The 17172-nt window shown below is 46.2% G+C and overlaps 2 protein-coding genes across 7 annotated transcripts in view; both read right to left on the bottom strand.

Moving 5' to 3' along the window:
* Positions 1 to 2016: 2016 nt before the first annotated feature.
* The window catches only part of Rpp21 (ribonuclease P/MRP subunit p21), a 39084-nt gene continuing 23928 nt past the window's right edge, over positions 2017 to 17172 (bottom strand). For 2 of the 6 annotated variants that reach the window (XM_063279379.1, XM_063279380.1), the window contains exons 2-7: positions 15478 to 16800; positions 14153 to 14248; positions 9515 to 9745; positions 7958 to 7980; positions 7354 to 7469; positions 4942 to 6833 (exon numbers count right to left, since the gene is read on the bottom strand). In XM_063279379.1, the coding sequence (XP_063135449.1) occupies positions 6262 to 6833; positions 7354 to 7469; positions 7958 to 7980; positions 9515 to 9745; positions 14153 to 14248; positions 15478 to 16038 (1599 nt within the window). In that variant the 5' untranslated portion in view covers positions 16039 to 16800 and the 3' untranslated portion in view covers positions 4942 to 6261. Of the gene's footprint in view, positions 2142 to 2290; positions 2417 to 3529; positions 3613 to 3706; positions 3808 to 3883; positions 6834 to 7353; positions 7470 to 7957; positions 7981 to 8454; positions 9080 to 9514; positions 9746 to 14152; positions 14249 to 15477; positions 16801 to 17172 lie in introns of those variants that run through there. The other 4 variants (XM_063279378.1, XM_063279377.1, NM_001002831.1 and 1 more) reach the window with 4 other exon arrangements.
* Positions 4942 to 17172, bottom strand: part of Trim39 (tripartite motif-containing 39) — a 13856-nt gene continuing 1625 nt past the window's right edge. The window contains exons 2-7 of the mRNA NM_213562.1: positions 15478 to 15935; positions 14153 to 14248; positions 9515 to 9745; positions 7958 to 7980; positions 7354 to 7469; positions 4942 to 6809 (exon numbers count right to left, since the gene is read on the bottom strand). Coding sequence (NP_998727.1) covers positions 6262 to 6809; positions 7354 to 7469; positions 7958 to 7980; positions 9515 to 9745; positions 14153 to 14248; positions 15478 to 15930 — 1467 coding nt within the window. The 5' untranslated portion in view covers positions 15931 to 15935 and the 3' untranslated portion in view covers positions 4942 to 6261. The remainder of the gene's footprint in view (positions 6810 to 7353; positions 7470 to 7957; positions 7981 to 9514; positions 9746 to 14152; positions 14249 to 15477; positions 15936 to 17172) is intronic.

The raw sequence follows: 17172 nt of genomic DNA, 5'->3' as shown, positions 1-17172 counted from the left end.
ATTTCATCATCTCTCCCTCTTCTCCCTTTTACTCTGCACCCACTTCAGGTCTGGGGACTTAGCCCACAGCCTTGGTTTTCTTTGCTTTTCTCCTCCCCCTTCCTACTCTGTAGCCCTACTTCTTTTGGAACTCACTATGTAGACCAGGCTGTCTCTGTCTCTCCAGTGCTTGGGTTAAAGATATGCACAACACCAGGCTTTTTAACACCAGTTTTCAAAGTGAACAAATTTAAGGGTTAGATAATCAATTTTGCATAAGTACTGAGTGAAAATGTTCTTCACTTGATCTCACTTAAACGGACTAATTTTGTTATCTTTTAGTTTTGAATGGGCATACATCTTAGAGTCTCTCAGAGGCTCTTGAGGAAGCTGTAGTACGCCAGGTACTTGTTCTCATATTTGGTGCAGGAAATCCACTTTTGCACACCCTAACCTGCATCCTCTGGAATTGAGAATTCCTTTTTGGAGATAAGGTCTGATCCAGGCTAGCCTCAGATTCCCAAGCTCAGGTGCTAGTCTTGCCCCAGCCTCTTGAACAGCTGAAGACTACAGTGCTGATCGGGGTGCCAGGCTGAACCAAATGTTTATTGTATTTGAAGTACTGTTTGATAATAACCACTGCCTGAGAGTCTTTGCCGTAGTCCTTGGAATATGCCTGCAACTGGCTCCCAGAAGAGCCATAAACAAACCACGAAGATTTAGGAGGGAACTGTATTCATGTGTGTGTGTGAGAGCACACAGTGTGTGCAGGAGCCCAGAGATCTGATGTTAGAGCCTCAGAACTGGAATTATGGGTAATTGTGAGCTCCTGTGTGGATGCTGGGAACCAGACCCTGGTCTTCTGCAAAAGCAGCAAGTGTTTTTTTCTTTTTTCTTTTTTTCTTTATTAACGTATTTCTTATTTGCATTTCGATTGTTATTCCCTTTCCCGGTTTCCAGGCCAATATCCCCCTAACCCCTCCCACTTCTATATGGGTGTTCTCCTCCCCATCCTCCCCCCATTACTGCCCTTCCCCCAACAATCACGTTCACTGGGAGTTCAGTCTTGGCAGGACCAAGGGCTTCCCCTTCCACTGATGCTCTTACTAGGCTATTCATTGCTACCTATGAGGTTGGAGCCCAGGGTCAGTCCATGTATAATCTTTGGGTAGTGGCTTAGTCCCTGGAAGCTCTGGTTGGTTGGCATTGTTGTTCATATGGGGTCTCGAGCCCCTTCAAGCTCTTCCAGTCCTTTCTCTGATTCCTTCAAGGGGGTTCCTGTTCTCAGTTCAGTGGTTTGCTGCTGGCATTCGCCTATGTATTGCAGCAAGTGTTCTTAACTGGGAAGCTTTCTCTCTGGCACTCCAGATTCTGCTTTGTTTTTCCCACCTGAACTTGATCCTGATGGTTTCCTTCTCAAGGGGAATCTCTTGATTGAACCATGTAATCAAAACTCGTCTTCCTGCTTCTATGCTGGAGATGATGCAGATCGGCCCATGCACACGGCTCAATGCCCAGCACCACATGAAAACTAATTGTTTTGGTAAATGCCTGTAATCCCAGAACTGGAGGCCAAAGGATCAGAAGTTCAAATTATCACTGCCTACATAGGAAGTTTAGGTCAGCCTGGGCAAGAGTTCCTTGAAGAAAACAAAGTTTGGATATTATCCTATTTGGGGCATGACCTACTGTGTGTCATCTTTCACACACACACACACACACACACACACACACACACACACACACACACACACACAAAGTTACCCACAAATAGTCAGGGCCACCTCAATGTAGAGGCAATGAGCTTATAAGAAATACTGATTTCCAAACAAGGCATTGTACATCCAATCAAGGATGCAGGGGTAAGGGGGCCCTAGAGCCTTAAGTCGGGGGCTGCTTAATGGGACCAAGAGGTGTATGGAATCTAGGGATTCCCTATGTGGGAGGCTACAAAGATGTAAGGAGAGGTTACGGTGACTAAAACAGAACTACAGAGGAAGATGATATGATCAGCTGAAATACCACAGAGCACAAAGTCAAACAACTCAACTTTATTTATCTGGAAAATGGATGAGTTCATTCAGTGGTGTTTAAAGCCTGAGTCTGCACGTTCTCCTTAGAAAGGTCAGCTATGTTTGGCAGGGGCTCTGACGGTTTGAAATCTAGATGGTGGAAGAGAACCGAACCAGAGAAGAATTAATTTCCTAGGAATTCCCTTACATTATAATCAGGCTCACCTCCCTTCCTTTTCAGCTCTCTCCACTGTCCTATCTCTTGGGGGCCTCCCTCATCTTTCTGTATCACCACTCACCCGCCTGATTTTCCAACTGGGCTTCAGGCCGGTCACCCCAGAGGAGATGCTTGGGGTCATTGAGGAACCGCTGGCTTCGCTGGCATGTCAGACAGGTCTGTACTGTCCAGCGTTGTCCCTTTCGGCCTGGGGCATAAATGGGAAAGGAGAAGAGAGTGTCCAGGCTTCTGAGAAAAAGGTTTTCCTTTTTTTATGCAGTTTTTCTTCCACCATTAATAGAAATTCCATCCCATCTACACTTGGAATGCAGATTTGATGTGCGTGTGAGGCCTGCATACATACCACAATATCTTGGAACTCTGAAGCGAAGTTCAAGCTCTTTAACATTCTAGTTTCCCGTCCATACATGTATACGTGTTAGTGTTATATGCATGAGTGCGTGCGTATGTGTGAGCACAGGAGCACTCTTCTAGGTATATGTGGAGGACAGAATCTAGTTTGGGTGTCTTCCTTCACCATATTCCACCATGTTCTTTTGGAACAGGGTCTCTCACTGAACCTGGAACTGGGTATCTTCAGCTAGACTGCCTGGCCAGAGAGGCCACCAGGATCTTTGTCTTCACCTGCTCCCAAGGCTGGGGTTACAACCTGCTTGTATACAGGTGCTGGAGAGCTGAAGTCAGGTCCTCATACTTAAATTTACCAGGATCCTTATCCACTGAACCATTTCCCAAGTTCCTAAAGAGCACACATTTTCTCGTGTGGGAATCCCAATGTCACGACATACCTTCCTCCCTATCTCTACCTTCAGCACTCTACTCCTACCAGTTGAAGCAGTAGCTGGGTGTGTTGTCTCATGCTTGTAATCCTAGCTAGTGATGCCGGAGCGGGAGACTGCAGGGAATTGGAGGCCTGCTTGGACTACCGTGACACTTATGTCAAAAAAAAAAAAAAATCAAAACCAAAAGCAAAGAGACGTTATGTTTTTGTTTGAGACAAGGTTTCTTTTATGCAGTCCTGGCTGGTCTGGATTATATAGATCAGGATCGGCTTGAACTCATGAAATCCACCTGTTTCTACCTCCAAGTGCTGGGATAAAAGGGGCGGACCTCCACAACCCACTCAACCAGTAAGTAGTACTTAATGCACCCTGGGAATTGTTTTTAAACTACGGAGTGTCCTGTAGTCTTAGATGGTCTTAGGGATAAGTCAGCTGCAAAAAGCCTCTACCTCCAGAAGCTGCTGAGCACTGCCCTGCCCTCCATGTCCCCACATAAGTGTCCCTGGGGCAGCACTCACGTCTCTGGCGCTGCGTGCAGGTGAGGCCAGGGATGAGGAGAGAGGAGCAGTCGCGACAGAGCGTCCTCTTCACAGAGGGGTCCCTGGGTGAGGAGAGGAGATCGTTGCCTGTCTGCCTGCCTGCTCGCCAGCCGGCTCGCATGCGCCCCGGGTCCCGCCCGCCAGTCCGTGCCTTACTGCCGTAGGACCAGCCGCTTCGCGATGGTCTTCTCTGTGTGGCAGTAAAACCTAGCCAGTGCCTGGTTCTCGGGGTTCTGAGAGAGGACGCAGTGTGCAGCCTGGGGACAAGGACGGCCATCCGGGTCATTCCTCGGCCGGAGCACGGGCCTGCCACCCACCTGAGCGCTGTCTCACCTGGTAAAGGAAGTTGAGTCTCTGGAAGGCCTCCCGGTCTTTCACTTGGCCCGCCATGAGTGTCTGCCCCTCCTTACGGATGTCCGGCCCCAGACGTGCGCAAGGTCTGCTGGGAGCTGTAGTGCGAGGACCGCAGCCCGGCCGCCACCGCCCTTATCAGAGACCAAACAACCCCACTGGTCCTGTGTGTGCATTCTTTCCTGGCAAGCAGTCATAGTTTGGTATTCCTCTTGTGTATATTAGGTAGGGCCCAGCGCAGCTAGTGGAGCAGGTAAAGGATCTTAAACTTAACAGAACCAGAATAACTGGTGCTATATTCTTGTTATCTCATCACGGGAGAGGTTGAGGTGGGACTATCATAACTTATAGGCTATGAATTATGGGCTATATTGCTAGACCCTGTCATGAAAATAAAAAGCATTGGTGCCTGTGGGCCTGAAAGTGAAAAAGTATCAGATCACAAGGGAGGAATTAAGGAAACAGGACAAAACATCCCCGGGCAAAGAGCTAACCCTCAGAAATAAGTTTTCTCTCACTTCTTATTAAAGGCACTTGCTAGTCCAAGGGCTGGCTACATCAACAGTTTTTATACCACAAAAAAACAGGCAGCAGCATGGCCTGTCTCTTTGCTATTAGTAACTACTTCACCCTCCTCCTTCTGACCTTTTCTCATTTATTCAGCCTGGCTTGGTGTTTACCTCTGATTCCCAGTTACTGGTTAGGATCATCTAAGGTCAGAAGAAGAGGGATCCATGCCAAATCTCAAGTTGAGGACACCAGTGTAAGTTAGGAGAAGAAGAGATCTCTCCTTGTCTCAGGGCCCTGCCAGGATGGGTGGAGAACCAGGCTTCCAGCACAGAGTAAGGCAATTAGCTGAAACTTACCCGGGGTATTTTGTATGGGCCTTCAGACTCAAATGAGGGGAGTGTGTTAAAATGTGGATTCCTAAGTCCATTCAAACTTCCATTAAGAACAGAGGGTGAGACCCAAGACCATAGTTTCCACACCCAGCGATTTTCACATAAGGCCACTGCCAAATTACCACACAACTCAAGAGATCACATTAGTGGATCCTTTGTTCCATATTTTCACCAACCAAATTATCTTGCCACAAAGAACCACAGTCAAGGCACAAAGGTAAGAGGAGAGTGGACAAAGTCCTGTTGAGGTGGTAGGAGGAACTGAATACCCTCAATGCAGTTTCTTGTCTCAGTCTTGTGTGAAGATTACCCAGGCAGCAGATAATCCAGGCTGTTTGGTTTGGCATGCATCACGTTACCTTTTGTGACAAAATATGTACCCTATGGGTCGTTTATTTTGGCCTAAAATTAAGATAATTTACATTCTCTGAAAAGGGGAATGTCAAAGGGTGGAGGATGGAAACAGAGGCTTAGCCGTCATCTGGCCCTTTGTAACACAAACCACCCTCTTCTACCCTGCTGTCGTGGGGTGAGGAAGACTCCATTATCTTCCCTTCTTTCCTTAGACATTTGAGCCAGGGGACAAGGTGGACAACTTAGTAACATTCTTTAAGGCCAGAGCTTTGGCTACACCGTTCTGTCTCCTTTAACATCTGACTCCTCTCCAAGTTGCCTTGGGAACAATGGAAGGGCAGATGTGTGTCTTGCAGAATCGCTTCCATCTCACCTTTAGAAGGGAACGAGAGGAGCCTACTTTTTAGAGACAGCCAACTGCAGGAACCAGGAATAACCCAAGCCTTTGGGACACGGATTCTCCTTTCTTCCCACCCTTTCCTTCTCCCAGATCTGAACCTCTGGCTAATCCTAAGGGTAATGATTAACATTACCCTAAGAAAAGAGATCAAAGAAATCCCCGTTCCCTTCATTCATTTCTAGAAACACTCCTTCAGCCTTTTCCCTGATTCCTCTCCTAACTTTAATGCTCAATCTCTGCCCCCAGAAAAGCCCCTCAACTCCTAGACTCATGACAGCCACTGCCACTCATCTTCCACACAGAGGTATGTGTACAGATCCCTACGCACTTCCACAAGAACAAGGCTATTCTGAGTCATAGAAGCCTTTTAAAGGTTTCTGTTCCCTGCATTTTAAGCAAATTAAGACCCTTTCCAATAGACTTGGTTTCTGGAAAAGCCTTTTCTTTCTCAACCTGTCCTTGTGCACTAGGAAACCTGGACCCTGGGAGTCCACACTCCCACTAGTTAGGAGGGAGACACATCTGTGCTTGGTCATGCAGCCCAGTCCTATCTTTCTCCTTCACACAAACCATCCCACAGACGAGGTGGTTTCTCAAGATGGCTCAAGACTGGAACCACGCAGACACCAAGGTTTTCCAGTGGGCCAGTTAGGAAGGCCCGCTGCTCTTGACCCTGCCTCACCCCAATTCAACTGCATCTCTTGTCATTCCCAATCCGTTGGGGGTCTGATGGTAAGTGGTGCAGCATTCTTCCGACCGGCTCGGATCCCTGGGTAGAAGAGGGGCCAAAGTTTTTCAGTGAAAGTATCAGTGAAGGTGTAGATATGTGAGCGGTCTGTGACGTTGTAAAAAGACAGTGTGCCAGCCTCATAGTCTAGGAATATGCCTACCCGCTTAGGTTTCACCTTGATGTGCAAAGGGGTAAAAGGCGTGGTGGTGGCTGCATACTTGTCCCCATTCCACAGCCGAACACGCCAGTAGCCAGTCTCCGGGAGTGGAGTCAGTTCACCCTTCCTGCTCACAGAGTCCCGGCATACTCCTACTGCCCAGTGGGTCTTGTCACCCACCTCCACCTCCCAGTAGTGTCGACCTGAGGTGAAGCCTTCAGTAGCTAAGACACAAGGGTAGAAAGTGAAACGCTGTGGTGTGTCAGGGAGGTCTCGGAGTCTTGTCTCCACAAACTTGACACTTTTCCGATCCTCTGACAGGACAAGGTTAGGATGAGCCGTCTCAGGGTCCAGGGTCACATCCGCTGGCGGAAGAAGCCAGAGTGGAGCTAGATGAGGATGGGAATAGCTAAACATCCCTGCCTCACTTTCCCAGCCTCCCTGGACCTCCTGCAAGGTCCCCAGAACACTGTGGGTTGCCTAACCTTAAATCATGCTTGCTTTTGCTGTATGGAGAGGAGAAAGGCGCGGTCTGAGGGAGGGCCAGAGACAAGGAGCCATATCAAGTGGGCAGTAGGGGCTGGGGGAGGACGAACAGGAACTTGCATCCTGAAATAGTGATGCTTTCTGATTGCTTTTCCCAGCATAAATATTCACGATGTCCCCTTTCACTTTCATGGCTGAGATGGTAAATGCCCATGGTCACCTGACGAGTGACCATGTTTCAGTCCCTATTTAGAGCTGATGACACCCAAGGTTTCTTCTCTGAACTCTATGATTCAGGTGAGACGGAAAGCTGGTGATGGGGGAAGGTGGAGTGGGTCTAAGAAGAGGGAAGCTCACGGGAAGGATCTGCACTCTCCAGTCCTCTGCATGCCCTCTGCCAGTGTCCTTCTGGGAACAACTCACCAATTAGCTGTTTAAGAATTTTCCTTAGGGCAAAGTACTGCCGGGGGAAATGGCTGAAGTTCTTTTCCAGCTCTATAGATACTGAAGTCACCTCCATGGTCTTCACCTTCTCACATCTAGGAAGGATGGGAGATAAAGAAAGTCAGAACAGAGGTAGGGGCGCTGTAGCCACCTGAATGTGTAAGTGGCGTCATCTTTACTGAAAAGTAGAACTAGACCTCTCCCACTTTCCTTCCTCCTTTTATTGTACCCAGAGAGCTATGTGGTCCCCTTGACAGATCTGCATCTTAAGCATGAGCCTCACGTTTCATGCAAATGGACAGGCATCCTCCACTACTTGTGCTCCTGGGCTCCCAACCCCTTCTGCCATCTTGTTTGCACAGCTACAGGCACGCAGGCATATGCAGAACGTGGCTGCTCTCACTGCTCTGGCCAAGCACAGCCTGATGTCAAAAGGGAGGTGAAGACTTATCACTCCCAATGGCTCATCCTTCTCCATATCTGACTCATACATTGTATGACTTCCCCTTTCTTCCTTTCTCCAAGTCATTACTAAACCCAGTCTCTAAGCCTAGAGCTAACCCAGAGACACAGAGTCACTTACTTTTCTAGGGTACTTTTCACATCCTAGAGGAAAAGAGAAAAGAAAGTAAGATTGGTCCTAGATTTCATGGAACATGATGGCAAAAAGGTTCTCCCTCTTCTCTACAGTTCTAGATCTGCAAACTAGGCACCAGGCAAACTGAGGGTCCCACTTTGAGGGACCCAGTTTGTGTCTTGTGGAATGCCATAACTGCTGGCCATCACAAACCGTGGTAATATCACTTCAAAATGGTTTCCTGTATGTTTGACTTTGTTCCTCAAAGACACTGCAGGCTCCTTGGCAAGGGACAGAGGTTGTATCTGCTCTTTGCTTTGTCCTCCGAATCCAACCACACACCTCTGCGTCATGAGGATCAGTAAGACAATGCCAGCCTGGTGGCACAGGACACTTCCCACCACGGTCTGGACTTCCTTGTCTAGAGCACTGGTTAATAAACACTAATTTATATCAATCCTGATTGAGACTCCTTTGGATCCAGATGACAAACACAATGAATCTCACCCTGCAGAATTTCCAGTTTAATGCGGTTAGCAAAGCACACACAAATCAAGACACAGGGGTAGACACTAAGTAACACAGAATGTACATGTAAATGAGCAGTGAAGCTTCACCGACTCAAATGCCAGTGATCTTTTCTGAGAGGAAATCTGCTTAAGAGAGCAAGACTACTTTATGTGTTTTAGAGGTAGCAGTGGTCTGACTACTTCACACCGTCAACATATTCAGTACCCTTTATGTTTCTACCCACCCCACTCTGGGCACTGGGCACACTGAGTTCCAGGACTGGAAAGCAATGGCAACTGCATTTACAAATTGAGTGCACAGTTTATCTCTAAGTAGAACAGACTTTTATCTTCTGAAAAAATAATTTTTTTTTGGGTACAAATTATATACATTTTAGAAAAAGACTTGTGTATGAGTGTCTTGCTTGCTTGCATGTATATATGTGCACCATGTGCAAGCAACGTCTGAAGAGGCCAGAAGAGGTTATTAGAACCCCTGGAGCTGTAGTTACAGAGGTTTGCAAGCTGCCATGTGGGTGCTGAGAACTAAACTTGGTCTTCAAGAGAAGCAGGTGCTCTTGACCACTGAGTCATCTCTCTAGCTTCAAGCACATAATTTCTGAAAAGACAGAAGGATATTAAGGATGTAAAAAAAAAAATTGGGCGTGGTATGGTGGTGCATGTCTTTAATCCCAGCACTCAGAAAGCAGAGGCAGGTGGATCTCTGTGAGTTTGAGGCTAGCTTGGTCAATAAATTGAGTCAAGGACAGCCAGGGCTGTTATATAAGACAGCCCTGTCCAGAAAAAACAAAAAAAGAAAAAACAATTCCCTCCCCCACCCCCTGAAGCAGAAAACCAACCACCCAAACCCAAAGGAACGGAAGGGAGGGTAGAGATCTGCGCTGCCCACTCCAGGAAAACACCTTAGCACACACCTGCAAGAAAAACCTGGATTACAGAAACAGATTAGGAGGGCGTACATTACTGACAGCATGGCCCACAGGAAGCTAGACTGTGTTCAACCTGAGGGGCTGTACAGGAGCAAAGGTCGAACCTTAAGCATCTCGAAGCCTGACTGTAAGCACTTGCCCTCCACCTCAGCAGCTAAGTGGGCAAGGTCCCGGCGCCTATCCCCAAGGTGAGCAGCGTTTTCTCGAAGTCTCTGTAGAATGTCCTGTTCTTCCTCCTCCAGCCGGGAGAGCAGCGTCTGCTGTTCCTCGTCCAGTCGCCTGTGCAGCTCCTCAAACTCCTTTAGGATCTGCTGCCGGCGGCTCTCTACCAGTCTCTGACAAAAGGGAGGATGCTATCAGGATCAGAAGGTACAGGGAGTCTCTCCCCCATCCACCAGGCTCAGGACAGACTTCTTTGCCACTGGGAAGACTTTAGCAACACACTTGCTTCTCTTCCTGTACAGGACACTGTTACCTGCCTGCACGCCTCCAACAGACAACTCACAGTGCAAACCAGTGGGAAGATCTAAAACAATCAGTACTTGGACTGTGTGTTTGTTTTTAGCCTAAATTAACCCTTTATATTTTAATAAACACATTCAAGATTTAATCAATGATGTGATGACACCTAGTTATGGACATGGATATTTTTGCTATTTTCTACTTTGATGTTTGGCTTATACAATCTGATGAAGAACAGACACGAGGAAGTCAAAGATTGCCATCATTAGAACTGTGAGACACTAGCCTGATGAAAACAAGAGAACACGTAAGAAACGAGCAGAACCAGCAACAGTCTCATGAGTTGATGCAAAGCATATATTCTGACGTGAGGGCTGAACTTAACTTTGGTCGCTGTTTGTTTGCTTTTTTAAACTATGTTAAACAGCCTAAGTCACTTCTGAGATGACTGAGAACCCCGGAAAGAAGCTGTGTGTGGTCAGAATGGCAGTGCTATGGACAGGTTGGACCGTTGCAGGCCTAGATTTTACCTTTAGTCTCCTAAATAGCCCTTTCGTTGACTACTTCTGTGCTGGACCTAACATTCTGTAATGACCAGATTAAAAGGATAAATGTATTAATCGATCTCCAGTTTTCAGCAACCAGAGGATGAAGTGTCATCAGACAGCTTGAGGCTGGGCCTGTAGCTGATGACTTTGCTGTAACTACCATGTTTTTTCTATTTACTGTTTCTACCAAGGCACTTGAAAGGTGCCTTGCTTTCTGGGTTTCTTTGTTCTATTACTATGAAAACTTCATGAAACTGTTTCCAAGTTGAAACATGGAATCTGGGGTGACCTAAATATGTGTTTCAAGGCCATGGTCTCTCAGTTTTAGCTCTAGAATAAATTCTTATTTATACGAGAGTTGTTTTTTATGTTGCCGGAGAAGTCCCCACTCCAGATCAGATTCCAGATACTTTAGTAAATTAGTTGTATAAAATCTGAAACATGCTTTTGCATCAGTATACATTTTTACTTTTAACAAATATTCTTAAAGTTTGAGAGTGTAGGACTCAAAAGAGCGGCTATACCACTTTCTGAGGGTTATCCACATGCCCTTCCCTAGGCCTTCCTGCAAGTGACCTTCCCCAGTGTAGGAGTCTCAAGTGCTTGACTGAAAGGGAAGCATGTGGACAGGGACAGAGAGGTGGGGCTCAGGCTCAAGGATAGTGTGACACAAAAGCCTTCGAGCCTCAGAGCTTTGTGGATCTGAAGCTATGCCAAGCAGATGGCAGACAAGCTTCCCTTACAGGGTCACTCGCTGCTGTCTCAGGTAGGCAATGGCAGGTTGCACTCTCACCTTGGTCCTGCACAGACTCAACATCTGTGGTGTTATGAGCACTCCTGACGAATTGTACTCATTTAGGAGTATGTTTTAGGGGCCAGAGAGTCGACTCAGTGGTTTAAATGGTTTAAAATGCTTGCTTCCTTGGCTGGGTGTGGTGGCCCAACACCTTTAAAGCCTGGAGGCAGAGGCAGGTCTATGGGTTGGAATCTTGAGTTCAAGGCCAGTCTGGTTTGCAAAGTGAGTTCAGATAGCCAGGGCTCTGTAACACACAAACCCTATCTGTGTCACTGAAAAACAAACCAGAGAAAGCTTGCTTCTCTTCCAGACCTGAGCTGGGTTTCCAGCGCTCACAGGAGGTCGTACATAACTGCCTATATCTCTATTGCCAGGGAACCTGGTTTGTCGACTTCTCTCTCTGAGAGAATGTGTTCATTGCTGTGTGTGCACACATATACAAACACACACAGACAAAAATAAACCTTAAAAAAAAAAAGAAAAAAAGAACACTATATGCTGCTTCTCTTAGACTTCACCTTGTCACCAAGAACACGGCTGCTTGCAGTGTTGGACGCACATGTGCTCAGAAGGAGCTCGTACTTGGCACATTCATAGTGTCACATAAGGTGCAAGCACAGGACCACCCTGCAGGGGCTTTTAGGGAAGTCAGGATCAAATAGTCACATATCGGATTAGTAATCAAAATCACTTTTAGCTGGGAGTGGTGTGCATACCTTTAACCTCAGTATTTAGGAGGTAGAGGCAGACAGATCTCTGTGAGTCCCAGGCCAGCCAGACCCACAGTGTGAAAATCTACCATAAAAAAAATTTAAAAATCACTCTGATGCTACTGGCTATGACAGTTGCTTTAAAATTATATCGGTAGGCTATCTTATCCGAATTTTCACTTTAAAAATGTTGATTTCAGCATAGCTAGTTATAAACTCCACCCAGGAGAGCCAATCTTACTAAACAGCCCACGCTGGTCTGTGCTGGCTGTGAATTTGTGATTCGGGTATTGGGGATTCCTGCCCTAGCCTCCTCTGGTTACAGGTGTGCACCATCATGCCTAGCTCACGAACCTGTATTTTGTCAACTGTGTTGGGGACTGATGCCATACCCTCAGACTCCATACATTTTAAAACTTTTGTATTTTTGAGACAGAGTCTTTCTATAGTCTGGCTGGCCTCACTTGCAACCCTCCTGTCTTAGTCTCCTGATTATTGGGATTAGATGAATGTGTTCCAAGTCTTGCTCCTATGAACTGTTTTAAAGGGGTTAATGAATCTAGTTCTGGGGGCTGGGATGAGAGGAAAGCAAGGGGCTAAAAGGGGAGGAAGATGAATTCAAATAGTCATAAAAGGAATGTTTTGAATTGCAGTCTTAAAGGACACTGAATAAAAATTAATAATTGAAAACAACAACTTAACTATACTTTGGTTAAAATACTATTATGGTGTAAAGAAGAAATGCCCTCCATGTATTTGAATACTCATGTATTTGTCTCCACAGTTGGTAGCCCTTGGGACCTTTGCAAAGGTGATAGAACCTTTGGGAGGTGGAGCTTTGCTGGAGGAAGTATGTTGGGGGGCAGCTTTGAGGGTTTATAGCCTTACCCTATTTCCTGTTTGCTCTATTTCCTGTGTAGGGTGAAAAATCTTATCTGCCGGCTTCTTGTTCCTGCAGCTATACCCTGCCTTCCCTGCCATTACAGACTCCTACCTCTAAAAGATGTTTCTCCCTTAGGTTACTTTCTTGTCGTGGCATTTTATTGGGAACTGCACAGGTGGAGGCTGAGGAAGGGACAGACATTCTGGCAATGAATCAACATTACATTAGCTTACTTAATTTTAAGGATGTAGTTCTAAGCCAAGTGTTATGGTGCATGCTTTTAGTCCCAGCACCTGGGAAGGTAGATCTTTGTTGAGTTTGGAGTCGACGTGGTCTATATAATGAGTTCCAGGCCAGTGAAGGTATATAGTGAGACTCCATCTCAAACAAATGAAAAGAATGTGGTTCTTTGGAGCTGGAAAATTTAAAAGCATTGGGTGTTTGTTCTTCTAAAGGACCTGAGTTTGAATCCCAGCATCCATCCGCATGACACTTGCAACCACTGGTAACCATGGGGAAATATCCATACACAAAAACAGTGAAAAAGAATAATTAAAAACAAACAATAGCTTCTCCCTATCTCCCCTGTGAACTTTGCAAATAAAATTCTCTTTCCTTCAACACCTCTAAGTTCCCATCGCTGCATTCTTAGGAGAGCCTCTTTCCTTGCTTGGGAGTGAGAAGAGGAGAATAGTGGGCAAGGAAATAAAATGTTTTGTCTGTTTATTTAAAATGTACTTATTATATATGTAATATATATATGTGCATATGTGAGTGTGTGAGTGTGTGCGTGTGTGCGTGAGTGTGTGCACGCACATGCATATTCACAATGAGTAGGTGAGCATGTGGGTCACAGTCAGTGCACATGTGGAAGTCAGATGTCAACTCTGGATTCACTCTTCTTTCTCCTTCCTGTGGGCTTCAGGTCTTGATGCTTACAGAGCAAGCACCTTTATCCACTGAGCCATCTCCCCAGCTCCCTTTCTTCATTTTTTTTTTCCAGTTCTGACACCTTTCTAATAGAAATCATTGTTTTTAGGAAACAAATAGCACTTCTGTAATTTTTACAATGTTTCTTACCTTGATCTTAATTTAAGTAACACTAGGAAGACCTCAACCTTTCTTCATTTCTTACACCGTTCTCAGAACTTAATTCAGGGTAAGTAACATACCTACATGTTTAATGGAAACCCTGATGAGATGCCGCTGTGAGAGAACAGCAGTTCTCCTGCTCACTGGCAGCGGACTCAAAGGGATGCTGACTTGCTCACAGGCAAATGGTCAGCCAAGCAGTGAAGCAACTTGTTTATTTAAAAAGTACTTCTTTAAAGTAAAAGCTTTACCTTGAGTTCCCCTGGTTTCCTTTCTTCTGAGGCTTTGCAGCAGGTGATCTCCTGCAGCTTCTGTTCCAGGGGCTCCAGGCACTTCTGAAGTTTCTCCTGAGGGTTGGGAGAAAGCAGGAGAGGTGACATTTGGAGTTAGTTGGTACATCCATTACTCAAGAGGTTAACCTACTTATTATTCCTTGTGCTGTTGATAAAGATTTATTTTTAGTCACGTGTAAGGTTTGCTTGAGTGTGTGTGCATGTGTGTGTACCAGTGCCCAGGGAAGCCAGAGAGCATCAGGTCTCGTGGAACTGAAGTTATAGGCTATGGAAGGGCCATCTGGGAACAAACTCAGGTGACCTGCCAGATTGGTCCACACTCTTACTGCTAAGCCATCTTTCTAGCCCCGACCATTCCTTCCCTTGAAGTACTTAGGTTAAACCCAGGGCTTCCAGCATGCTAGGCAAGTGCTCTACCTGAGGCACGTTCTCCACTCCTTAGTTATTTAATTTCATTACTTCTTGGTCTAGAGCTGGAGATGTCATGCCGACGTTTTGTGGATCCTCCTTTCCCTGTCGTTAGTCACCATCATGCTGTGGCTCACCTGACGTTCCCTTGAACCTAGTAGTCTAGCTGTCATCGCCTGCGCCTGTTCCCACTCTATTTTCTTATGGACAACTGCCTATCACATTTGAAGTTACCTGGCTTTTTGTTTGTTTGTTCTGGAGGTGGTGGGGATCCATGAAAGTATCCAAGAAAGAACAGTGTCCAGTACCGTGCCACACCCTCCTCCTGCCAGAGCCACCGTTGGAGTTTTATTTATTTGTTATTGTTATTTTATGAGTAGGCCAGCAGTCCAGGCTGGTCTCAAACGTGTAGCCATGCTCCTTCAACTCCTGATCCTTCTGCTCCCACCTTCTGAGTGTGGGGACTGTGAGTGTGTTATATCACCATACCTGCCTTGATATTCCTTCGAACCTTTGCTTCTATTCAAACCTAACCACTTAGAAACAAGTAAAAGGGTATAAATGAAGTAAAAATCGTTTTAGTTCTAAAATATTTTTCAGATCTTCGTGTGGTTCTACTCATTTATTTAAAATCTGTTATATTCCAAGTCAGTACATACTAAACTGGGAAGTCTCAATATCATTGCAGTAAGTTACAGAAAATTTGGGGTACTCCTCACAGTTCTTGTGGAGGACAACTGACAGTTGTACCGAATACCCGTGATAGAGTTTAGAGGGAAATACAGAGGAACAATGGTAGCCTTACTCAGAGAGTACGTATTCTTAGCTGCTTCCCCCTCCCACTCCCGCGTCGAGTCACGGGCCTGGTTGCCTACCTTGTACTCCTGTGTAGCATCGTCCATCGGCACGACCGTATGGGCCCGGTGGGTATGGGAAATTGCACATATCAGACAGACAGCCTCCTGGTCTTCGTAGCAGAAAAGGCTAAGGGGTTCATGGTGCTGGGAGCAGAGGCTTTCGTCTCTGATCTTCCGCTTGACCGTCTGGAGCTGCTTGGCTATTTCCACCATGCTGCCTAGCTGTCGGTTAGGCCTGAGGCTCCGGTATCGGGATGTCTTCCGACAGACAGGGCAAGGGAAGTCCCGCTCTAGGTCCTCCCACCAGCGGGTAATACACGCTTTGCAGAAGTTGTGCCCACATTCAATGATAACCGGCTCCTTCAGGTACTCCAGGCACACAGAACAGCTTGCCTCTACCTGCAAGTTCTCCAGAGCAGCGGCTGTGGAGGCTGCAGAGGCTCCAGCCTCTAACAGACTTGTCTCTGCCATTATAACTTGGAGGCAGGGGGAGAGAGAAGTGTTAGTTGGAGGGTTACTTTGTTTCCTGACATTAGCTCCCAGTAAGCCATACTTCCGGATGTAGCCCCATCTTGGCATTCTCCCATCTCCACCTTTTTCACCGGTTGGTCTGTTTACGGTGTTTGTGACTTCTCCCCATCACTGCATTTTTTTTTTTTTTGAGTCAGCAAATATCAGCAGTGCCCAGAATCTCTCTACCTCTGCCTTCTCATTACCAACGATGAAAAGGAGCCTGATGTGGTGACTCAAACCTATAGCCCCAGCATTTTTGAGGTCAAGGCAGGGGGGACTGTCATCAGCTGAAGGACATCCTTGGCTACACAATGAGTTCTAGGTTAGCTGGAATCACAGAGCTCTTATTTCTAGAGAGAGGGAACCACAGGAATTGAGATATAAGCCAAAGTGTTAGGATTTTAGCTGGGCGTGGTGGCTCACTGTGAGGCAGGAGAATCAATATAAGGATGAGACTAGCCTGGGCTGTAGAGTAAGACCTTGTTAAACAAATACAGTATTTTTCAAGTTTTTTTTAAATGGCCCTAGAACCCATTAGAATTTTTAAAGAACTTTATATACGAGCACTGCACCAACATCAAAGAACCCAAAACTACTTCTTATAGTCTTACGTCATAGAAGCTTTATTACTGTAGAGTCTAACCTTGAGCTGCTCTTTTTCAAAGGGCAATACACTGGATGAGTTAAGCTACAGCAACACGCTTTCTTTCCAGGGGAACGTGAGCTAGTTCTTCCTCTCACCAAACTAGCCCAAAGAACGAACATTCTCTTCTTGGAGAAGACGTTACTGTCACTTGTCTCATTTCTATTTGTGTGCAGATGGAATGGCTGCAAAGCAACACATACACATCAGCTCTGAGAGAGAACCGTTGAGTGGAGGGCAACAGCTTTCTAAATGTTCAGTGGTGACTTCAGTCTTTCAAAGTCACTACCAGTAACCAAACTCCTTGGCTGTTCAGTGGAGTGATTAGGAAGGAAATTAGCTAGGTCTGGTTGATACCAGGTGGCACATGTTTACAAAGGCAGGAGCCTCAGGAGCTCGAGGCCAGCCTAAGTTAACATAACCACGTGGTCTCAATAAATGGGTGGGAAGAGACAACCAAAGCTCTCTTAGATACATAGCTGGTCCACACGCCATCCTTAAACTATCAACACCTAAGTTAATTTATCTGGCCACATAACCCCTACTTTCCGTTCTGC

The sequence above is a fragment of the Rattus norvegicus genome, chromosome 20 (assembly GCF_036323735.1).
Source record: "Rattus norvegicus strain BN/NHsdMcwi chromosome 20, GRCr8, whole genome shotgun sequence".
Lineage (NCBI taxonomy): Eukaryota > Metazoa > Chordata > Mammalia > Rodentia > Muridae > Rattus > Rattus norvegicus.
Note: the sequence above shows the minus strand (reverse complement) of the source record. Positions and strands in the feature narration are given on the sequence as shown.